The sequence below is a fragment of the Carlito syrichta genome, unplaced genomic scaffold (assembly GCF_000164805.1).
Source record: "Carlito syrichta isolate Samal-C Ts95f unplaced genomic scaffold, Tarsius_syrichta-2.0.1 Scaffold288963, whole genome shotgun sequence".
NCBI classification, from domain to species: domain Eukaryota; kingdom Metazoa; phylum Chordata; class Mammalia; order Primates; family Tarsiidae; genus Carlito; species Carlito syrichta.
The window spans coordinates 160,514-186,097 of record NW_007233059.1 but is presented as its reverse complement, the minus strand read 5'-3'; the positions used below and the strand labels follow the sequence as shown (position 1 = coordinate 186,097).

At 37.6% G+C, this 25,584-nt stretch overlaps 1 protein-coding gene across 1 annotated transcript; it reads right to left on the bottom strand.

Annotated features, from left to right (window-relative positions):
• BTG4 (BTG anti-proliferation factor 4) lies at nt 1-25,356 on the bottom strand. The gene is made up of 5 exons (XM_008054029.1): nt 25,155-25,356; nt 24,584-24,721; nt 23,804-24,002; nt 21,608-21,759; nt 1-153 (listed from the first exon to the last, which is right to left on the bottom strand). The coding sequence occupies exons 1-5, from the start codon at nt 25,325-25,327 to the stop codon at nt 144-146; spliced, it is 672 nt and encodes a 223-aa protein (XP_008052220.1). The 5' UTR covers nt 25,328-25,356; the 3' UTR covers nt 1-143.
• Nucleotides 25,357-25,584: the final 228 nt, after the last annotated feature.

The window sequence follows — 25,584 nt, the reverse complement described above, 5'->3', positions numbered from 1 at the left end:
GTTTGTATTTACTTTTTATTCTTTTCAGGCTCAAGAAATCACCCTAAAGATTTCTTCTCATCTTTCTGCCATGGAAGTCTCAGGCAATGCCTTCCAAGATGCCTTCTTCTATCAGGTGCTGCAAATCCATTTCCAGATGTGACTTATAAAATTCTGGGGTCTAGTAAAGATAAACAAAAGTGAAAAGAACAATTTTTATAAAACCTTTTTCTTTCTCAAATCCTGATATATTTTAATCCTCCCCTCTTGGAAATAAGTCATTTAGCTAAGGCATAATAAATGTCATCATGTAAAAGCTTTCTCTAATCAGTGAAATGAATATGTCCTGGCTTATGCCCAGAGAAGCATAATGGCTTTGTGCCCATTAATAGATCTCTGTCATTATCAAAGCCAGCAGTTCCAGACTGGTATTTTCCGTAAGCGTCACGGTTCCAACTTCAGGAAATCCTGCACAGTCAGCAAAGAGTCCAAGTTGTTCCTGTCCTGGTGGTTCCTCAAACAGATGGATTGGAAGCACCTTGCTGGTAATGCTAAGCAAGTGTAGGTAGACCTTAAACACTGGGACAGACAGTTGGTAAACAATTCTGAGAGAAGGAACTGCTGATCAATGTTGGATGAATAGAAGATGGTTTCGACTTGACTGGCAGAATGTTAGGGAATTTAATGAGAACAAAAATGACTTATATGTGGTACTCTCACATATTATTTCTCTCGATCTTCAAAGCGACTCTATGGAGTAGAAGAGAATTTCATCCCATATTACTGATGGGAAAACAAACTCAGGACTCACTGAGTGCTGTATGCCAAATACTCAACCAGGTGCCTCACACTCATGATCTCATTTGCAACTTGCATCAACACTTTGGGGAGGTATTCTTGTACTCTCCATCTTATGAATTAGGAAACTGAGGCCCAGAGAAGCTAAGTAACCCACCCCCCATCCCAAGATCACAGTGTTAGCAAGAGTTGTCACTCAAGTCCAGGCGTATTTGACACTAAAAATTCATTCTCTCCACCGTTAGTCTGTGCTGCCACTCACAGATGATTCAAGAAACAGATCTCAACTTGTCTGATGCCAAATTACCTAGTTTTTTTCCATGCCAACCTACTGCCCCTTAAGAGAATGAACAAGGGAGTTACTTCAAATCAATTAGGCAAGAAGGGTGATTTGAGAACTTGATTACAATAAAGGCTTGGAAGACAAAGAAAAGCCTGAGAGCCCCCTAAAGCTATGAGTCTCAAACTGTCCCTTGGACCTCCTGTGTTAACCCCCTGGGGAGCTTGGTGAAATGGAAATGCATAGACCCCATGGAACTGGAAACTCTGGGACAGTTTGCAAGAACAGAATCACTCCTGCGTGATTCTTATTAAAGTTTGAGAACTGCTGCTTAAGGAAGCAGTGATTGGAGGACATTGAGAGATACACAAGTAATTTTGAATTTCAAATCATGTTTCTACAAAATGGAGGTAGCAGGAAAAATTAAGTGACAGTGGAGAAAATGACTTAGAGCTAGACCAAAACAATAATTTTCCCCTGGTCATCTGAATCTTTCCTTTAGTAAATTTTTAGTAGGTCCAGAGAGTCTTAATTTAGACCATATACCATAAACCTAGAAAAAGAAAGGGATAGTGGAAATGTTCCCAGAGGTTGACATCTCTGCATGGGTATATTCTCCAATCAGCGTGATGAAAACACACTATTTATTGGGAGAGAGTGTTTGGCATCTGTAGGAAGCTTCGTTCTGCTGTTGATCCGCTGCCTGGCCCACATTGCTGCTGGGGAACCCCACCAGGATGCCAACCCTGCCTTTCAGAGGGCATTTTATGAGGTATTTATTACATGCATGAGGCGCTTTGCGTCTTTTTCTCTGTGACTCAGTCCCTATCGCCCAGAATAATAATGGCTTTAAGCTTTGCAATATTTCAAATCTACTTGAGTCCCATTGGCGCAACTATTATTTTAAAGCTTTAATAGCAATTGTTTAGAAGCCCTGTTGATCTGTCCCCCTCTCACCTTCTCTTCCTTGGCCAGGGACTGAAGGCCTTTTTCAGGGATGCATTCTCTGTCACTCTGCGAATGTCAGCAGTTTCCTGGGATAGTAAGCTTGACCAAAGCATAAGTGCTTTCCTGCTAGAAGAGCAGCCTATCTCTGAAAAAGAAAAAGATCTTCTCTCTCCACTCATTGAAATGAAGCACGAGTCTCGCCTGGAGCCAGAATCATCAGAAGAGGTAACAAACTTTATCATGTGTATCACATGGACTTGATTAAAACTGACTTCTTCATTGAGTAAATGCCTCAGTGTATGGCCTACCCAGATATTTCTGGCCTCCCTAGATGGTACACTGCCTTGACACTCAGCTTACATCTCAAACCACATACAACAATAGTTTTTAAATCCTGTATTCTAAAGGGTAGACGATGGTTACGTGACTGCTTGCATCATGGGAATTACAAAAGTGGGTCCACAGTTACTTAATTTCATGTCTCACTGGCATATTACCAATAAGTGGGCAGAATTCGATCTGTGAAATTCACTGAGACTCATACTGAATTTAGACACCTAAGTGGTAGCATATTTACTCAAACTTATGTCTTGCTGTTTTCTGTGCAAGGTTGACAATGATATTCTTCTTAATATTGTATTATTTAGAGCACTTGAATGAAAGCATTATTTCAGAATTTCAACTATTAAAAATAAAAGGTCATAAAATTAAGTCTGTGATCTTAAAAAATATCATCCTCCATTATTGGTCAATCCTTTGAAGGTCAAGGATGATCTTGAATTATAAACAAGAGCAGGGCAACCCTCTTTTTGAGTCCTCTCCCACTTGGGAGATTTTCTGTCTTCTTAATAAATAATAAATAAATAAATAAATAAAAACAAGAGCATATCTTTTTTTCATTATGTATATCAAACTACAATTTTCAAAGTCACTTTTATATATATATTGCATCACTTGATCTGCACAGCAATCCTGTAAATTAGGTAGCATACATATGCTAGCCACTTCATATAATTTAAAACAAAGTAAAGAATTTGCCTAAAGTCATGAAGTTATTCATAGTGGTAGTTCTGAGTCTAGACTCTAGAACTCCTCACTCCTACTAAGTAAATGTCCCAGACGCATGTCTCTATGATGGAATCTCTATTCATTACCGAGTCAGAGATTTATTTTTTATAGCTGTTGATGGTGACATTAGTCATAAGTCCTCAACTCTCACAAATCAGAGAACAGTCAACTCTCTGTCTTCATCTATCAGCAGCATTTGACACATCTAACCACTTTCTCCTCCTCCATACACTTTCTTCACTTGGCTCCCAAGATACTGGCCTCCTGGTTTTCCTCCGACCTCTCTAGTTGTTCCATCTCAGTCTCTTTTGCTGAACCCTCCTCTTCTCCCTGACCTCTTAGTGTTGGAAAGCCAGGATTCAGTCCCATCTCCTTCTCTGTCTATATTTACACCCCTTGGGAGTCTTATCCAGTCTCTAACTTTAAATCCCATTTATATGCCAATGACTCAACTATGTATCTTCAGCCCCAAGTCAACTCTCTGACTAAACTCACACATCCAACTGCATATTGGCCATCTCCACCTGGATGTCTAACAAGTATCTCAAACTCAACATTCCAAAACCCAATTTCTGGTCATCTTTCTAAATCTGCTTCACCCAAAACCTTCCCCATCTCAGTTTATGACAATTCCAGTCTTACGGTTTTTCAGGCCAAAGTCTTTCTTGAAACCTGTCTATGTTACATACACTCTGCAACCAATCCATCAGGAAATTCCATTGTTCTACCTTCAGAGCATGCCTAGAATCTGATCATGGCTCATCAACTACACCGCTACTACCCTGGTGCAAGCCACCATCATCTTTTGCTTGGCTTACTATAATACTAACTATATGCCAATGACTCCTTGAGTCTATCTGTGGGAGATGCTACTGAGAGCTAGTGGGTAGAGGTCAGGGATGCTGCTAACAGCCTACAATGCGTAGGACAGCTCCCACAACAAAAAATTATCCATCCCAAAATGTCAATAGTGCCGAGGCTGAGAAACTAAGGAGTTAGAGGCTGCGTGACTCCCTTATCTCCTTGTCTTTGTTCAAATGCCACCCTCTCAATAACTATCCCATCTTAACTTGCAACCCTCTGTGCCCCCAACTCAGTTTTCTTTTATTCTGCTCTACTTTTCTTTTTCCTGTATCACTTCTTAACATACTACATCATTTACTTACTTACACTGTTGTTTATGACTTTTCTTTCACTGCAAGAATGAGAATTCCATGAGGGCAGTGATGCTTGTTTGTGTGCCAGGCTTACAGTAGGCGTTCGATGCATTTACTGTGTTAATGAATAAATAGATTTATATGGACCCTGATGCTATGTACTGAAATCACAACCTACCAGACAAATGATAGCAAACATTTTTTACACGCCACCTGCCAGATAAAAGAGTTTTACAGGCATTATCTCATTTAATATTTCCCATATCCTTGTAAGGTAGAAGCTATTTTTATTCCTAATTTACAGATGAGGATGTTGAAATTAGAAGTGTTTAAAAAAAAAAAAAAACTTACCCTAGACACAGCAATGGTTGCAGAGCTGGAATATTAGTCTTCTGTCAACCACTGTCTACAAAGAGATCTCATTTTATCTTGAAAGCAGAATTGTATATAGTACTCTCAGGTCTATATTCTGGCTAAGAAGATACAAGAATACTTAAAATAAATGGGAACAGGATATTAATTCTGTACTCCACACTCTCTACAGTATATTAAGAAAAACAAAGATCTTCTCCTCTTCACCAATATGCAACATTTTCTGAAAAGCATCCTCGCTGCAGAGCAACAAACCCTAAGAAAAGCAAGAGATCAATTTGGAGGTGAAGATAAGGTGAAATACCCTTATGATCATCAACATTAAGATTATATTTTGCTATATAATTTGAAATTTATTATTGTGCATTTGGGACCAAATTCATAACTGAAAATGTCAGCAGAGGATTAGGAATTAATGGTGGTAAAAAAAAAAAAAAAAAGGTGCATCATCAGCTTTTTGTTTGAGTTGGAGTCTCACTCTATTGCCCAGGCTGGAGTGCAGTAGCATGTTCACTGTCACTGCAGCCTCGAACTGCTGGGCTTAGGCGATCCTTCCACCTCAGTCTTCCAAATAGCTGGAACTATAGGCATGCACCACCATGCCTGGCTAATTTTTTGATTTATCATAGCCAAGTTTCCAGGCAGGTCTGGAACCCCTGGGCTCAGCAATCCTCTGGCCTCCAACTTCCAAAGTGATGGGATTACAGGCGTGAGACACTGCGCCCCGCTAGCAACAGTTACTTTAAGAGCTTTCCAGCAGATGGGATCTTAGATCTCAGAGTTAGAAATGACCAAAAGATCACAGAGGTTATCACTCCACTTTCTGGCAGGTAAAATTAATCCCAGAGAGAAGGAATTGAGAATCAGATTTGTTCCCATTCATCCAACTGGAAGAGGACAAAAAGCAGCTAGAACTTGGGTCTATTGTCTTCTCATCTAGGGTTTCTTCCACTACACCACAATGATGCCTACTGCTATTTTTTTAAATATTGATTTTAATCATAAGAATTTAAGATGTTGTATCTTTAAAAATCAAATGTTTTGGTTCCAAGCCACCAGCATTAATATTTTGTAAGGTTGATAGATAATAGTGCCAAACAGAGAAGGCCCAAAGTCTTCATCTTGTTCATGTAGAGTGGTGATCTAACACACTGAAAGCAAGATCAGAAGCCAGCAACATAGAGAAATAACTGAGCACTGACTCCAGCTCTGGCCCCTAGTCTACTTTAAGTTATTGCCAATGTCTGGGATAAAGGCTACTTTTAAAACTTCATTTAAATATAATAGCTTTAAAAGCAAACAAGTCATACATTTACATCTCAATGAATTATCCAGTGTGAATATACCCATATAACTAGCTCCAAATCAAGAAATAGATTATTACCAGCTTCCCAGAAGTACCTTATGCCTCCTTCTAGTCACTTGTTCCCCATGATAGAGAGCAACCACTATCCTGATTTCAAGTGTCATAAATTGGTTTTCTTATTCGTGACTTGGCAGAAATAGAATCATAAATTATGAGCTACTTTGTCACTAATTTTGCTCAACTTCGTGAGATCCATCTGTATTTTACATGTAGTTATAGTTTGTTGATTCTCTTGGCTCTAAAGTATTACATTGTAGGGATATATCATTATTCATAATGTTCTACACTATTGATATATATGTGAGTATTTTTCAGTCTGGAATTATTATAGTCTTGCACACCTTCTGGTGGCTATACATACTTAGGACTAGAATTCTGAGTCTTAGGGCATGGATATGTTCAACTTTAATAGATACTACCAACTAGAGTTCCATACTATATTGCCACCAGCTATGGATAAGGGTTCTGGTTGCTTTATCAGCACTTAGTATTTTACATATTTTTTTAATCCATTCTTTTGGGTGTACAGTCTCTCATTGTAGTTTTAAGTTGTATTTCCCTGATGACCATGAAACTAACCATCTTTCATATATTTAAACATAATTTTGAATATCTTCTCTTGTGAAGTGCCAATTCAAGACTTTTGCCCATTTTCCATTGTATTGTCTATATTTTTTTCTTACTGTTTGTAGGAGTTCTTTATTCTGTAATTATTTTTTCCATTTTGGACACTGTTCTTATAAAAATAACTGCATAATATTTATCTTCTTCTGTTTTATTTTTAGATATAGAAGGAAAATGGTGATTTCATTTTAGTCTGCATGATGAAAATGTATTAAATACATCAATACAACATCTGATGAAGTGGATAAGAGAATTATGTGAAAATATCTATAATATTCATGTCTAAATCACATATATATGTATTACAGTTTGAGAGATATGTATACATATATATGTATACATATAACAGAGACTAATATTTGCCACAGATGATGAGCACCCCTGCTGATATTTTCTCTATGACTACAAGAGATTATTATATCATACATCTTATGAAATATTAAAGATATTGACTAAAACTCTTTCTAGAAATGTAAAATTTTTATTTATCACTATTTAATCTGACTAAAGCTACCTTTCACTGAATCACAAAGTACATGGACATATTTGTACACTATTTGGTGACCTACAATGAGAGTACTTAAAATACAGGTCATTCCTGGAAACAAATGAAAATGAAGAAACACCTTACCAAAAGCTTTGGGATGCCATGAAATCAGTTCTAAGAGGGAAATTTATATCTCTATGAACACACATCAAGAAAATAGAAAGAACACAAGTTAACAGTCTAACAAATCACCTAAGGGAGCTGGAAAGACAAGACCACCAAAACCCTAAATTCAGCAGAAGAATCCAGATCACCAAAGTAAAAGCCCAAATAAGGACATAAAGATAAAAATATCATTTAAAAAAAAAAAAAAAATCAACAAAACAGAAAGCTGGTTCTTTGAAAAAATAAACAAGATTGGTAGACCTTCTAGCCAGAATGACCAAGAAAAAGCCCAAATAAACACAATCAGAAATACAAAATATCACATTACAATTGACCCTGAAGAAATGCAAAAGATGATCAGAGGTTACGATGCACACCTGTATGGAAACAAACTTGATAACCTAAATGAAATGAAGGACTTTCTGACATCACACAACCTCCCCAGGTTGAAACAAGAAGACATTGACGCGCTAAGTAGACCGGTAACAACCCAGGAAATTGACTCCATCATAAGAAAACCACCTACAAAAAGAAAGCCCTGGACCACATGGCTTTCCAGTGGAATCCTACAAAACGTACAAGGAAGAGCTGATACCAATCCTGTTGAAAGTATTCCAGACAATTGAGAAAGACAGAATTCTCTCCAAATCATTTTATGACGTTAACATCACACTGATACCCAAAACAGGTAAAGATCCAACAAAAAAAGAGAACTGCAGGCCAATATCCCTAATGAACATAGATGCAAAAATTCTCAACAAGATTCTAGAAAATCAGATCCAACAACACCTCTCAAAAATCATCTACCATGACCAAGTAGGCTTCATTCCTGGGATGCAGGGCTGGTTCAACATCCACAAGACCATAAATGTAATTAAATATATCAACAGATGTAAAAACAAAACCATATGATTATATCATTAGATACAGAAAAACTTTTGATAAAATCCAGCATGCCTTCTTGATAAAAACTCTCAAACACCTAGGCATAGGAGGAACATACCTCAAAATAGTAAGCACCATCTATGATAAACCCACAGCCAGCATATTACTAAACAGATAGAAACTGGAAACAATTCCCCTGAAAACCGTAACAAGACAAGGCTGTCCTCTCTCACCCCTCTTGTTCAACATTGTGTTGAAAGTCCTAGCTAGAGCAACTAGACAAGAGAAGGAAAGCAGGGGTATCCAAATAGAAAAAAAGAAAGTTAAGTTATCCCTCTTTGCTGACAACACGGGCCCATACCTCGAAAACTCAAGAGAATCTGTCAAAAACCTGCTTTCACTGATAAAGGACTTTGGAAAAGTCTCAGGGTGCAAAATAAATGTGCAAAAGATAGTCACATTCTTGTACACCAACAATAAGCAAGCAAAGAACCAAATAAAAAGCACAATCACAATCACAATAGCCACAAAAAAATGAAATACCTGGTATCTTCCTAACCAGAGAGGTAAAAGACCTTGACATTGAAAACTACAAAACACTCCTCAAAGAAATCCAAGAAGAAACAAACAAATGGAAAAAATATTCCATGCTTATGAATAGGAAGAATCAACATTAAGATGTCCATCCTACCAAAGGCAATCTACAGATTCAATGTAATACCCATTAAATTACCAACATCATTCTTCTCAGACCTGGAAATGACAATACAGAAATTCATATGGAAACATAAATGATCATGAATAGTCAAAAACAATCCTCAGCAAAAGAAACAAAGCAGGAGGTATCACATTTCCAGACTTTAAACTTTACTATAAGGCTACAATAATCAAAACAGCCTGGTATCGGTACAAGAATAGGCATATGGACCAATTGAACAGGATAGAGATTCCGGAAACAAAACCTCAAATTCTCAACCAGCTCACGTTCAACAAAGCCTCCACCAACAACCTGGGGAAAAGAGAACCTATTCAGTAAATGGTGCAGGGAAAACTGGCTGATCACATGCAGAAGACTGAAACAGGACCCCTACCTATCCCCATACACAAAAATCAATTCTAAATGGATCAAAGTCTTCAACATAAAACCTCAAACTATAAGAATCTTAGAAAATGCAGGCAACACCCTTATGGAAACTGGAACTGGCAACCAATTCCTGATCAAAACCCCAAGTGCCCATACCATAAGAGATATGACAGACAAGTGGGACCTCATCAAACTGAAAAGCTTATGCAAAGCAAAAGAAGCCATCAAGAGAGTGGGGAAACAGCCTACAGAATGGAAAAAAATATTTGCCAACAGTGTATCTAACAAAGGTCTAACATCCAGGATCTACAAAGAATTCAAACCTGCCAAAAAGAAAAAAAACAAACAGTCCCATTAAAAAGTAGGCAAAGCCGGGCTCGGTGGCTCAGCCTGTAATCCCGCGCTTTGGGAGGCCGAGGTGAGTGAATTGCCTGAGCCCACGGGTTCGAGACCTGCCTGGGCAACTTGGTGAGACCTCATCTCTACAATAAATCAAAAAAATTAGCCGGGTGTGGTAGCGCGCACCTGTAGTTCCAGCGACTTGGAAGACTGAAGCGGAAGGATCGCCGGAGCCCAGCAGGTCGAGGATACAGTGGCCAGGAGCGGCCACTGCACTCCAGTCTGGACGACTGAGAGAGACTCCAACTCAAAAAATAAATAAATAAATAAAATAAAAACTAGGCAAAAGACATGAATAGACATTTCTCAACAGAAGATATACGGGCAGCCAACAGACACATGAAAAAGTGCTCAGCCTCATTAATCATCAGAGAAATGCAAATCAAAACCACATTGACATACCACCTAACCCTAGAAAGAATGGCCATCATTAATAAACAACAATAGATGCCAGCGAGGATGTGGAGAAAAAAGAATGCTTCAACACGGCTGGTGGGAATGCAAACTAATATAACCTTTTTGGAAAACAGTGTGGCAATTTCTAAAAGAACTAGACATTGACCTACCATATGACCCAGCAATTCCCTTACTGGGAATACACCCAGAGGAACGCAAATTCTTCGAAAAAGATGCCTGCACACGCATGTTTATTGTAGCACTCTTCACAATAGCAAAAACATGGAACCAACCATGCTGCCCATCAAAACTGGAGATTTAAAAAATGTGGTGCATATACACAATGGAGTATTATGCAGCCATAAAGAAGGACAAACATATGGACTTTGCAGCAACTTGGACGGATTTAGAGTCTATCATACTCAGTGATCTATCACAGAAACAAAGAACAGAGTACCATATGTTCTCACTCATAAGCGGACCCTGAACACTTACCATAATACTATAAGAAAAGAATTGGCAGTAGCAGGATACTGGGGTGGGGGGAGACACAACATCAGTAAGGGTACCTGATCTCAAACCAGGCAAAGTGGGGAGAGCAAAGGGAGGCCCAAGCTTTACCTGGAGGATGTCCACTTATATGCCTAATCCTGAATGGTACCCCACATCTTTAAAATAAAATATTTTTTAAAAAGAAATAACAAGGTTCACAACACCAGAAATAATTTGAAGAAATGCAAATGTATCTGAAATGTGTAGTATTAAAAAAAGTACAAAGAAGTTTTTTTTTTAAGTTTAAGAATATATTTTCTTTTGTGAAAAGCAGAATATTTAATTTTCTAGCAGAGACTATATCTCTAAACAAGTCATAAGGAAAAATGTATTTGCCTTAGTACCATCTAAACATAGCTTTCATTTTTTAAATACTATATATGTTTCACAGCAACATGGATGAACTGAGAGTCTACAATACTGAGTGATCTATCTCTGAAACAAAGAACTGAGTACCACATGATCTCACTCATAAGTGGACCCTGAACATTCACCATAATACTATAAGAAAGGGATTGGCAGTAGAGGGAAACTGCCAGAGGAGGGGTGGGCACACCTCATAAATAAGGGTACCTGATCTCAAACCAAGTGAAGTGGTAACCAAAGTGAGGCCCAAACTTTACCTACACATGACCATTTGTATACCTAACCCTGATTTGTACCCCACATCTTTAAAATAAATAAATACATAAATATTAGATATGTGTTAGATTTTTTAAAAATACAGGTCATGTGGCATATAACAGATATATATATCAATCGTAAGTGAGTCTCCCAAGCAATGCAAGGAAGGTAGACTAGTAAAGCATTAAAATGTTAATTTAAACAAACTTTATTTGGGCAGATAATGAATGATGAATAAGTTATAAATTCATAAATTTATGAATTCTGGTATTCTACATTTTCAGCTCTGTAGGTCTTTTGTCATAATTAAGAGATGTCCATGTGTGGCTGAGGATTTACCTCTAAATACAACCAATCAAAATACTAATGACAAATTACTTTAGAGAAAATAAAGACATAGATAACATGACAATTTACAATTAAATTTAGCAAGAATGTTTAAATCGCCATAAGGAACATCTGCTCAGAATCAACTCTCCACATCGAAGTCCTCCATTTCTTCCACTTTACACTGGCATTGTATTCGGATTTCTTTGTTGCTAGAAGTTGGTTACTTAGTCATCTTGAGTTTAAATAGTTAGATTTGTCATCAAGCAAAGTAAAAACCAAATCTGTCAGCCTTAAGGTACATTAAGTCTTAAAGGTATTTCACTAGTTCCAATTTCCATTAAAATCACTTACTGCTTTCCTAACACAATATCAACAAAATGGCAAAATGATGGTTGCCTATAAGAGTGGGCTATGTGGAAGCTGTCCTCCCATCTCCTCCACAAACTGGGAATTTTTTTTTAATTTTTTTTGGTCTGCAGTATATTCTTTAATAGCATTGGGAGTGCTGATTTTGATTTTACTGTTATGTCTCCCAGTCTGCATCCAGGCAGGAGGACGAGCCATCGGAGAGCTCCAAGTAGAGGTTCACAAGCTGCGCTAGAGGCCATCAAACTCCAAATGGTGATGCAGATGGAACATTGTATGGAAGTTTCTTTCTACCAAGGACCTTTAGATCTCCCTCCGGAGGATCCCTAGCTGCCATCGCCATAGGACACCCATGATCAGCAGGAAGTAGCCAGATGGGTCATCATCCTCACTCCCTAACAGCAGTTAGGGTTACTACTCCAGAGGGCGGAATGAGACAGGAGATAGCTTGGCAACTTGGCGAGACCTCATCTCTACAATAAATAAAAAATTAGCCGGGCATGACAGTACGCACCCGCAGTTCTGGCTACTTGGAAGGCTGAGGCAGAAGGATTGCCAAAGCCCAGCACGTTGAGGCTGCGGTGGCTGGGAGCATGCCATTGCACTCCAGTCTGAGTGTCTGGCCCATGTGCTGTGTCTCCAGGGCTCCTTATTTTGTTCCCGACAGATGATCGGGTTCAGCTTAGAGATAGCAAGGCCCAAAAACACCAGATCCCTGTGGTTCTCTAACATCACCTTCTTGTACAAAAATCGTTGAGCAAGGTCTAGGCATTCCCACTCTTCTGGAGAAAATTCTATGGCCACAGCCGTGACTGTCAATAGCCCCTGAGAACCAGCCATTTTTGCCTTTTCCTCCTCCTCCTTCTCCAGCATTTTTTTTCAGATGAGATTATCTGAACAAGTCACATCATTTCCTGGCTTCCAGGTGTCCCAGTATCCTCCCTACGGACTCCCAAGACCTGCATGTCAGAGGATGAAAAAAGAAGAAGCAAAAACATGCAGTTCTCTCCAAGATTGAACTGGGAATTTTTAAGCACACCCCCAAACCAATGCGTAGTCATTTTACATGATTAAAGGCTCTCCAGTACTTTGAGAAGAAAGTCTTAGTTTAATATTGGTGATGTGTCTTTGAGAACTTTATTTAGCTATTCACATAAATTATGATGCTTATTTCCCAGAAAGTAGAGTGAAGATTAATTAAGCCAGAAAAGCAAGACTATTTAGGATAGTTAAGCCAAGGGTGCAGGGCCTCTGGGGAGGTGGCGAAGAAAAAGGAGTGCAGAAATGAAAGCCCTTTTCCCAATATTCCTCATTCTTGGCTGATCAAGGCACCTGCCAGAACACAATCCTATTAATTTCCTGGCTGACTCCTTGGGCCCTCCATCCGATTTCCATTAACACACTAGCAGCTGCAGGCTTTTAGTAAGCACATGCTTCTTAATGGAAATGCCACAGATTACAAGACAGAGATAAGTTATTTTTCTTGCTGCATTATATATGTTTATTGCTGAATCAAATCAATAACAAGTTCTTTTTGAGAATTGACATTCTAGTTATTTTTAGAGAATAAGCTTGTATGCAAACACATACAACCCACTAATCAAAAAACAGAAAAAGAAAACTTCAATAAATATAGAAGCCATATTTTACCAACTATATGAGAAAGCACCCTTTTCCAAAAATACATATAGTTGTCTTAAGAGCAACTAAATGTATTTTATTATTTCAAAAGTGGTACATGGACTTCCACTTCCAGGAAGATGGAACAGGTATACTTTTCCATACTCTTCCAAGTACAACTAAAATCCCTGGGGATTACATAAAATAAAGATGAGAAGACTGAAAGATAGAGAGAAGACGGCAGACTGGCCAGGGACCTCAGAACCCAAGGGAGGATATGGAAGTGAGATTTTTTTTTTTCCTTTTATATTCCAGACTTGGAAATAAAGAGTACAGCAACCTACACCAATGGGCCCAGATCAAAAAAGACCCCAAAAGCCTATTTAGCCAAAGGACCAGGAAAGGGACAAACTAGCAAGACAGAAAACTTTCACAGTAAATCCTTTACTCTAACAAAACAGCACAGAAAATACTAACATCACCCACACCGGTAAAAGTTGATTGGGGAGTCTAGAGTTCCATCCTTGCCTGGCGGGAACAGGGTACCCCAACCTCCTGTTGGGGTGATATCAGAGAAAATCAAGCAGAGAGCTGGGGATTTTCATCTCTGCAGAGCAATTAGAAATTCTCTTCCAGTTCTTGGTGTCAGTAGAGACCAATATGGAAAATCTGGACATCCACCAACACCAGGCAGTAATGATCCCCTTCAAAAATTACAAACTACTACAACTTACCCACCATGAACCATATCATTTGAATAGCCCTATCATGATTAAGAAAGTTGGATTTATAATTTTACAATTCACAAAGAAGAAATTTTCAGGCTCAGATGACTTCACCATATAATTCTACCAATTTTCTTTTTTCTTTTCTTTTTCTTTTTGAATAGGAGTCTCACTCTGTCACCCAGGCTAGAGTGCAGTGGCACACTCCTGCCCACTGCAGCCTTGACCTGCTGAACTCAGGCGATTCTTCCACCTCAGCCCTCCAAGTAGTAGGGACTACAGGCACGTGCCACCATGCCTGGCTAATTTTTCTTGATTTATTGTAGAGAAGAGGTCTCTCCAAGTTACCCAGGCTGGTTTCGAACCCCTAGACTCAGATAATCCTCTTGTCTCAGCCTCCCAAAGTGCTGGAATTATAGGCATGAGCCACCGCACCTGGCCTATGTACCAAATATTTTAAAACAAGGCTAAGGCTAGGCACATTGGTTCATGTCTTTAATCTGAGCACTTTGGGAGGCTGAAGCAGGAGGATCACTTGAGGAGTTTGAGATCAGCCTGGGCAATACAGTAAGGCCTTGTGTCTACAAAAAATAAAATAAAAAATTAGCTGAATGTGTTGGCACATGCCTGTAACCCCAGCTACTCAGGAGGCTGAGATGGGCTGATCACTTGAGCCCAGGAATTCAAAACTATGGTGAGCTATGATCATGCCACTATACCCCAGCCTGGGTAACAGAGTGAGACCCTGACTTAAAAAAAAAAAAAAAAAAGGTTAACATCAATTCTACATAATTTATTTCAGAAAGTACAAGAGAAAGGGATTACTTTCTATTTTATAAAGTGTTTATAGTATGTATGTATATATATGAATATATTATAAATTATATATTATGGTATTTACATATATAGTATTACCCTGATACCAAAAATACAAAAAATGAAAACAAAAACCAGTATCCTTCATGAATATAGATGCAAATATCCTTAACAAGATATTAGCAAATAAAATTCAGCAATATATAAAAAGAATTATACACCATGATCAAGTGGGTTTATTCCATGATGCAAGGCTGGTTCAATATTTTAAAAAACCTATCAATGCAATATACATATCAACAGGCTAAAGAAGAAAAATCACATAATCATATCAACAATGTAGAAAAAAAACATTTGACACAATTGAACACCCCTTCAAAATGAAATCCCCCCCACAAAAAAATAGAACTTCCCATACTTAATAAAAGAGCATCTGCAAAAATGATGAGTAAATAGTTCATGGTAAAAGAACGCTTTTCCCTAAGAAACAAAGCAAGGATGTCTTTTCTCGGCACTCACTCAACAGAGAGCTAAAAGTTCCAGTACACACAAAAATCAGTTTCTATTTTTTATTTGTTTTGGGGGTGTTTTTTTTTAGAAACAGAGTCTCACTCTGTTGCCCAGGCTGGAGTGGCACAATGGCAGGATCATAGCTCATTGCAGCCCCAAACACTTGGGCTCAAGTGATCTTCTCACCTCAGCCTCCTAAGTAGCTAAGACCCCATGCATGTGCCACCATGCCAGGATAACAGGCTAATTTTTTCTTTTTTAAGAGTGTCTATTTTGCTCAGGCTAGTCTTAGACTTCTGACCTCAAGCGATCCTCCTGCCTTGGCCTCTCAAAATACCAGGATTACAGGTATGAGCCACTATTCTCAGCCCATATTCCTGAATATGACCAATGAGCATGTATGTTTCATTTCAGTATCCACAACATCATTTATAATTAATTAAATAATGAAATTCTTAGGTGCATATCTAAAAAAATGTACAGGACTTGTCTTCTAAAAACCACAGGATGTTGATGAAAAAACTGAAGACGATCCAAACAGATGGAGAATAACATTGTATTCATGGATTGGAAGACACAACGTAGTAGAGATGTCAGTTATTCACAACTTGACACACAGATTTACCACAAACCCTTTCAAAATCTCACCAAGATTTTTTTCATAGATATAGACAAGAATCATTCCAAAATTTATGCGAAAAGGCAAAGAAACTAGAATAGCTAAAACAATTTTTAGAAAGAATAAAGTAGGAGGAATCAACCTACCCAGTTTCAAGACTCATATAGCCATAGTAGTCAAGGCTATGTGGTAGGCAGAAGACACACAGATCAACGGAAAAGAAAAGACAACACAGAAATAGACCCTCAGGTCAGACACAGTGACTCATTCCTATAATCCCAGCATTTTGAGTGGCCTAGGTGAACGAATTGCCTGAGCTCACAGGTTCAAGAACAGCCTGGGCACCTTGGCAAGATCTCATCAATAAATCAAAAAATTAGCCAGGCATGGTGGTGTGTGTCTGTAGTTCCAGCTACTTGGAAGGCCGAGGCGGAAGAACCGCCTGAGTCCAGCAAGTTGGTGGCTGCGGTGGCTGTGAGAGTGCCACTGCACTCCAGCCTGGGTGACAGAGTGAGATTCCCACAAGAAAGAAAAGAAAGGAAAGAAAAGAAAGAAAAGAAAGAAAGAAAGGAAGAAGGAAGGAAGGAGGGAAGGAAGGAGGGAAGGAAGGAGGGAAGGAAAGAGGGAAGGAAGGAGGGAAGGAAGGAGGGAAGGAAGGAGGGAAGGAAGGAAGGAAAGAAAGAAAGAAAGAAAGAAAGAAAGAAAGAAAGAAAGAAAGAAAGAAAGAAAGAAAGAAAGGAGACCCTCACAGATACGCCCAACTGAATTTTCACAAAGAAGCAAGAACAATTCAATGGAGGAAAGATAAGTCTTTCAACAAATGGTGCTACAGTAAGTGGATATTCATGGTCAAGAAAAGAAAAAAAGAACTTCAGTCTAAATCTCATACCTCACATAAAAACTCAAAATAAATTATGAACTTAAATGTAAAACATAAAACTATAAAATCTCAGAGGGGAAAAAAACCCAGAAAATCATCAGGATTAGGGTTAGGCAAAGAGATCTTAGATTTGACACCAAATCAAAACCAATAAGAGGAAAAAGTCAATGAATTGGACTTCACAAAAATTAAAAATTTTTGCTCTGTTAAAGACCCTGTTAACAGAATAAAAAGACAGGCTACAGACTGGAAAAAAATATTTTCAAACCACATATCTGACAAAGGACCAGTATCTAGAATACATAAAGAACTCTCAAAACTCAGTGAGAAACAAACAACCCACCCACCCAATTATAAAATGGCCAGAAGACAGATATTTCACCAAAGAGGATGTATACCAAATACGCTCATGAAAAGATGTTCAACATCACCAGCCATCAAGGACATGCAAATTAAAACCACAATAAGATACCTATGGGAATGGCTGAAATAGATTGTGATGATCTCATATGACACCACCAAAGAGCAGCAAGGATGTGGATCACTCATACGTGGTTGGCAGGAGTATAAAATTGTGCAGCTACTCTGTAAAACAGTGAGGCAGTATCTTTAAAAAAAAAAAAAAAAAACCAAGCATGCAACTACCAAGCACACAGTCCATTAATTGCACTCTTGGGTATTTATCCCAGAGAAATAAAAACTTATGTTCACACAATGCATACACGAATGTTTAGAGCAGCTTTATTCCTGAAATCCAGACACAATCCAGTTGTTCTTTGATGGATAAATAGTTAAACAAACCGGTATGTCCGTACCATGGACATACTCAACAATCAGGAATAAACTACTGATACATGCAACAACCCGGGTGAATCTTCAAAACACCAGGCTTAGTGAAAAGAGCCATTCCCAGAAGTTTCCCTACAGTAGGATTCCATTTATAACATTTTTGAGATGATAAAATTATAAAAAATGGAGAAAAGATTAATGGTTGCCAGGAGTTTAAGAAAGGGCTGAGAATGGGAAGGAAGTGGGTGTGACTATAACAGGACAACAAGAGCAATCCTTGTAATGATGGAAATATCTCTTATCTTGATTGTATCAACATCAATATCTGGTTGTGATATTGTACCATAGTTTTGCAAAATTGTTTCCAATGAACACTCAAATAAAAAGAATACTTAAACTGAGTTATGGTTGATTGACATTTCAGCCTGAGCTTATGCTATAGTGAAGAGCTCTTGGCAGGAAGGAGGAACAGAGAGGGCATCAGATTCAACACACATGTTGTGACTTTTGCTCCTTTAAAAGAAAAATAAGCCTTGTGATCACCTAAAAAAAAAAAAAATTTCCAGTGGCAGAAAATGGCTAAAAGAGTACATGGGATCTATGTCATTTCTTATCGCTGCATTAAATCCATAGTAACCTCAAAATAAAAATTCTTTTAAAAAGTAGTACATATTCATTGTAGGAAATTTCTAAATGCAGATTAGGAAGATCTAATTTGGTTACATACAGATATGCTAATAGATACAGTATTAATATATGTGGGGGCTTTTCAAATATATATTGACTACTTTTAATCACAGTAAAAAGATGCCGTTCATCATGTTTTTCCCCTATAAATTTGCTTCAGGGACTCCTGAGATACTTTAAAGAGTTACACAGGACTCTGAAGTTCATGGATGGCTCCCACTGGGCCAAATCCTAGCAGAGTGTGGACTTGATTTCCTCTTGAGTCTCAACTAGGAGCAATTAATTATAATGGCCATCTCCAGGACTATGTTGCAAGAGTTTTGAGGCAATCTCTGAACCCAAATCAGAACACTGTGATTGACTAGCAATGTCTACCATTGTCATCGGGTGCAGGAGTGGTCATACACATGCCAAAGATTTGTCACCTCTGTAGGATGAAAGTTTAAAAAAAAAAGAAAGGCTGGGTTCGGTGGCTCAGCCTGTAATCCCAGCACTTTGGGAGGCTGAGGCAAGTGGCTCAGCCTGTAATCCCAGCACTTTGGGAGGCTTAGGCAACTATGCCCGCAGGTTCAAGACCAGCCCCAGCAACTTGGTGCGACCTCGTCTCTACAATAAACCTAAAAAATTAGCTGGGTGTGGTAGCTTGCACCTGTAGTTCTGGCTACTTGGAAGACTGAGGTGGAAGGATCGCCGGAGCCCAGTAGGTCGTCGCTGCAGTGGCCGTGAGTGTGCCATGGCACTTCAGCCTGGGCGACAGAGTGAGACTCCAACTCAAAAATAAAATAAAATAAACCTTAAAAACTACAAGACATTTTGTTAATAAAATCTCCCAGGCAAAAGTTCTTGAAACTCACCCACTTTCTGTCATATCCAAGAATTGTGTTGTACATTGAGTAACTACATATTTACATGAGTAATCTTTCATCTTTTAGTCCAATAAATTGCAAATATAAAGAACAGCCTCAGATTTTTTACAGTAATTAATTCTTTGTCCTAAGAGTATTACACAGTCTACCACATAAAACTTCTTACTTCGTTGAGAGAATGATCAACTAACAAGCATTATTTAATGCTGTGTATCAGATATGAGGCAACCAATTTTTTTAATCACCAATAAAAATCATTGAGACAATAAATGTGAACACTGCTTAAAGTTATAGGAAATATGAGGTATCTGTACTCTGAAAACTTCCGGCCTATTGGGGGGATGCTGAGGATTACAAAACAATCATAATAGGCAAGTGCTCTCATAGGGGCAGACAGAATGCTATAGGAACCCCTATAATTCATATAGACATGAATTATTAGCTGGACTTGGGGGATCAGGAAGTCCCCCTGAAAGAGATGGCATCTCAGGTGATGCCCAGAGAACAAGAATGAAAGGACAGGGAGGAGGAAAGAAAGACGGAGGAAAGTATCCCAATCAAGAGCATTTTTAAGTATCAGGGTCAGAAAAGACAGTCGAGTGATTAAGATTGAAAAGACAAGCAGAAATTCAGGTCATATAGAGCACGATATGCCAGAGTCCAGAATTTAAATATTTTCCTGACTGAAAATGTTTAAGCTGGAGGGTAAAAAGGATTACATTCAGATGGGGAACAAGACCAGAAACAAAATACGTTGTGGTAGAAAGCTTAAGGATGTTTCAACAATTAAGTTTCACTTCCAGTTTTTTGGTTTTGCTGAGATTCAGTAGAATTAAATTCAAAAATTTAATGAGCAGCTCCTCTAGTACGATTTTCTTATCAAATTACTTGTATTATCAAATTACTTGAAATTCCTAAATCTCTATGTATACAAGGTCTGACAATTAGATTTGCGAGCCTCTTAGAAAAAGAGCTATATTCCTCACTGTTGAATATCACTACTGCCACCTTCAAAGTACTCCCCTTGGGAAGCTATGTACCAACATCAATGCCTAGTTCACCCTTCAGTGCAATTTGAGAACTCTTTTTCTGGAACGACCATCAGAGTTCTCATCATTATTTGGTGCGGTCAGACAATTAAGTTCACAAAATTACCACATGCGCTTACACTGACAGCACTTTACAAATAATTGTGTAGGAACACCCTCCCTACTCACCTGATCCAGCCCCCAATGACTTTTTCTTTACCCAAAGAAAAAGGAAATATTGAAAGGAAGACATTTGATGACATTCAGGACATCAAGGGTAATATAACAACAGCTCTGAAAATTGCTTTGATGGGTGGACTAGGTGCTGGCATGGGCACATAGCTTCCCAAGGGGAGTACTTTGAAGGTGACCGTAGTGCTATTCAGCGATGAGGCATGCAGCATTTGATCTAGAATAAGTTCATGAACTTGATTGTCATACCTCGTACATAGGATAACTGCAAAGATGGTCACTGTTTAATGTTAATAGTAATTTCTAGCTGGATGGTATAGATTTTTTTTTTTTTTGGTGTCTTGTTTCTCTAATTAGCTTGAATATTTTATAATGAGCATATAACATTAATAAAAATGAGTCAATTTTAAATCTATTAAGAGTCTTAGAAATACACCAAATTTTTAAAAATTTTGTATCCTACAGTCATTTTCAAACAAGTTCTTACTGGGCTTGTGAAATAGAACAGTTACAGTTGGTAACAAAGTAGAAGACAGAATACTACATGCAGGATCCCTCTCCACTAAATGAAAGTCTACTTTTTAAAAAAAAATGTCTAATGAAGAAACACAAACTTTTAAAACTTTCTTGCAACAAATGAAACTAGAAAGGTATTAAAAACACAGTAAGTTTATTCAAATTGATACTTTTCATAATTCATTGACTCTTGTCACAGGTATCTTCATTCTATTACTTAACTGGGTCCATTCACTAATATTATATAAAACATCATAGAAAATTAAATAACTAAAATTACAGCTAAGAACAGAGTCATGATCTGTGTGAAAGGAGTCCCCATACTGTACCCTAGTTCCTAACATGGTCATTTTTTGTTTCATGGGCCTCTCAACCTTAGACTCATTTTCATTTTGGAGAAAATAAACCTGCTTCTCTGAGCTCTCTCCTACCACATGACCAGTTCCCTGCATTATCGGTTTGTGTTAACCCAGTGGTACCTATCTATCCGGTGTATAGCAGGCCTGTAACACTTAGGATGCTTCTGCAAGACATGGAGAGGGTTTCCCAGGAGAGCTACGCGGCCATTCACCATGTTCTTTTTGCAGGAGATTTGGAACCAAGACTGAAAGGGATGTTTCAAATGTTCAACCTGGAAAAAAAAATAATAAAGCTTTCTAATAATCTAGCTCTAAGGACTAAATATGAATCCATAACTCAGAAATTAAGCCTTTCAAAAACATGAAAGTACAAATGAATAAGACTGAAAATAGATAACCACGTTGAAAAATTCAGCAGCACTTGGAAGGGGCATAAAGTTACTCTATACTGTACCTTTTAACAAAATTAGCTCTTTAATCCAACTAAAAAAATTTTAAACACAAAAAAAAATGTGTGTATGTTTTTGGATTCTCTCCCTATCCCCACCCACAACCCTGCCAGCCAAGTCCAAAACTGACTATTCATGATCTCTGGGGCCAAGGCCGAGAAATATCCATTTTAAAATGCCAGATGACTGAAACATATGTTTTACAGAACACTTTGAAAAGACATTGCTGTAAAAGAATATGGGTGACTATAGAGCTGATCCCTAGATGGAGTACCTTTCTAAGCATAAAAATAGAATTTAAGAGCAAAATTCTCACTTATCATCATCAATAGTTTCTTGGAAACTGACTTTAAGCAAAATGAGGTAGAGCAAGTCCTCAAATAACATCATTTCATTATAATGCTGAGAAAAACAATTGGTTTTCTAAGACATGGTTTTGCTTAAACTTGCAGTCTTCAAAAGCCTACCCAGGATGTTAAAAGTGAGGACTTTACTGTCTTCTTGATATAGTTTTAAACTGTTACACCTACAGAACTATATGTAAACTATACACACACACACACACACACACACACACACACAAATATACTCTAGAAAACTAGGCAAAAAACATTTGCCAATAATACAACAATGGGTTAAAATACTTATCTATGAAGAGCCAATAATAATAAATTAAGACTTCAAATAATGAATGGGTAAAGAAGAGAACGTTCATAAGACAGTAAGTATTAAAACATTTAGGCACATGGAAATTTTTTAAATGTTTAACTTCATTAATACTATCTATTACAGGTGCACATCATTTTTATCAAATTGTCTGTTTTTAGATAGAAATAACCAATTCTAGGAAAAATAGTAAAACAGGCACTTTTACATAGAGCTAGTGAGACTACAGATAAGTGCAACTCTCTATCTGGTACTTTGGCCATATATGTAAAAACAGAAAATTTTTTTTAAAAATGAGTGAAGCATCCATACCCAATGACCCAGTAATTTTATGCCCGAGAATCAAATCTCTAGAAATAACAAAATTCAGACATCAGTATACAAATTATCAGCTTTTTTATATGGCAACAATGTGGAAACAATCTAGAATGTCTGATAATAATAGTAAATTACAACTGAAGCAAATGAATATTTAAATATTAACACTTTAACAATAAATAAGTGATTAATTCAAGGAAACATACAAACAAGTCTATACATACAAAGTGTCAGAGACTTTCTCTAGATCAATGTTTTCAAACTGTTGGTCATGAAATCAATGTAGGTGCTTAAAATCAATTGAATTTAATTAGAAATGTTGATAGCATTGCTCCCAATAAGTACTGTTACATGAAACTTTCTATATAAATGTGTAATATGGATATCTTTCAATAAGTTGTAATTTTTTTTAAAGGTGTGGTTTCTTTATTTTGAGAAAAACTGCTCTAGTGGCAAAATTATACACTTTGACCTTTACTAAATATTTCAGACTTTTTCATAAATACCATGTTATTTTTGTTTGACAAAAAAAAAAAGCCCACTAATCTTAATATTTAAGTGGAAGGAATTTAAGTGGAAGAAACCTATGTATCTTCAAACACTGTATGAAGAAACAGGACAACAAAAAATTATATCGATTTTTAAAAACTCACCCAAGCAGAGGGAATATATGGGGTAGGGATGACAGCAAAAGTTTTGCCAAAACAGTCAAATTGTCAAGAAGGAAGCAGGGGGAAATAAATGAAAAAGATAATAATAATTAAGATTGGTTTTTTTAAAAATCTTTGTAGTTTTGTTCTTTCCATGTTCTATTTGTTTTTACAGTAAGCACATTCTTTTTAGAATAGAATAGAAAAAGATAGAGAACAAGAACACACTTGACCTGATAAATACTCTTCGGATTGCTGACTTTGGGGATGAGCCGAGGTCTCTTGCTACAACTTTCTTCATCGGAGGAAGTGCCATAGGAATAGTCTAAAGTGGCTCTGTCAACAGCATAACTGATTTGCTGAAAGAGCTCCCATTCCTCCCATCTGCCTCTAAAAGAAGCAATTGTAAATGGATGGTTTTTCTCACCATACCTAAGGAGGAAAAGAAACTTAAGTATTTAATAGAGATTCGATGTCCCACAAATTTTCTCTCTAATCCTTTCTGTAGACAATATGCTAACTTAAAAAAAAAAAAGTTATTTTAAAAGAGATAAGCCTTAAAAAAAAAAACAAATTGAAGGACATTATGACCTTCAGCTATTACACTGTTACAATTAGTGAGAATATTCTGAAAGAGCTATTTTGGTTAATTGTTCAGAAAAAGATAGACCAGTTTATTTTGATTCAACTGACAGTATGAATGGCTCCATGGTGGACAACTCCTCCTCCTTCCTGATACTGCCTATGATACTTGGAAGTCACAAATCTACAGTTTGCCAATGATTAAAGTCACATTTTAAATATGCTGCAAAATCTTTGTGCTTCCCACTTCATCTTCTAATAGTGGAAGTCTGAGTTGTCTGACAGAAGTTTCCATTTAAAATCTTAACCAAGTAGCGACTTTGCTGTTAACCCAAGGCTTTGGGGCATCGTCTTTCACAAAGGTACATAGAACTGACCAAACAAATGAAGGTTTCCAGGGGTCACAGAGCACACAAACGGAGAGTGCTTACCTACAGCACACTTCAAAGGGATCCACCCATATGGTCATCTCTTTTGGAAGTCCCAGGTGAGAAAAATCCACATTACTTTCAGCACATGCCCTTTCTAGAATGGGATCTGTAGTCTGATTTGCATTTATCCTGATACATCTTTTAAAAAGGGAGGAGAAGGAGATGAAGACAGGATGACAGGTACTTTAGCACACCGTTCCAAAACACACAGCTCCCACCTCACCCCTACCTTCTCCCCATTTTCCTCCACACTTTGCTGCTATAAGTAAGAGCAAGACATTGCCAATTTTGGATGTGTGTTGCATCACTGAGTCACATAATTAGTTCACCAGATATTCACCTCTTAGCTTCACGGCAAACACGAGTTAGAAATTGCTGAATCACCTCGCATTAAAGGGGTTTGCTCTAACGTTTTCAGGTACACTGTCATCTTCCATGTCTCCTTTCAAGTCCACGTTCAAAAAAATGAGTATGAACCCATAAAGCTTTCAATACTTATAGACAGACAGCAACATCATTGCAGCTTCCTAACAGATGATTACTGCTTGTTGGTGACTTCCTTTGCGCTCACCTGAAGGCTTGTCCTCTAGAAGGGCAATCAGAGTGCCAATGACTCCTGTATGTTTCAAACAAGATTGTCATCAGCTTTTCTGCAAAGTCTTCTATTTGCTGTTTACTCAGTTTATCATGCTTTTTCACCAATCTTGTGACAAAGAAAACTGTTGTTGCAATTTCATCTCTCATGATTCAAGAAAAATATATAAGAAGGTCTGAAATCATTAAAAGGAAGCAAGAAAAAATTACACAGAAATAAGGGTTTTACTTCTTATATTTAGTTGTCACTGGGAAATTTTATATATTTTAAGTTTAAAATAAATCATTTGCTACAAAGAAGTCCTTAATGAACTCAAAAAGCCCATCAACACCATCAATCCACAAGACCGCCAAGAACACCGATTCCTCAACCAGCCCGTTTTAGGTTTTTTAAGGGAAAAAAATAT

Bases quoted from the DNA above. Each gene is read 5' to 3' on its own strand.
- BTG4 (XM_008054029.1), bottom strand. From the start codon at position 25,327: ATGAGAGATGAAATTGCAACAACAGTTTTCTTTGTCACAAGATTGGTG. The intron at 24,003-24,583 runs GTAAGCACTCTC...TTTCCTCCTTAG, and splicing joins CCCTTTGAAGTGTGCTGTAG to GTATGGTGAGAAAAACCATC. The intron at 21,760-23,803 runs GTCAAGTGTGTT...TTTTTTTTCCAG, and splicing joins ATCCGAAGAGTATTTATCAG to GTTGAACATTTGAAACATCC.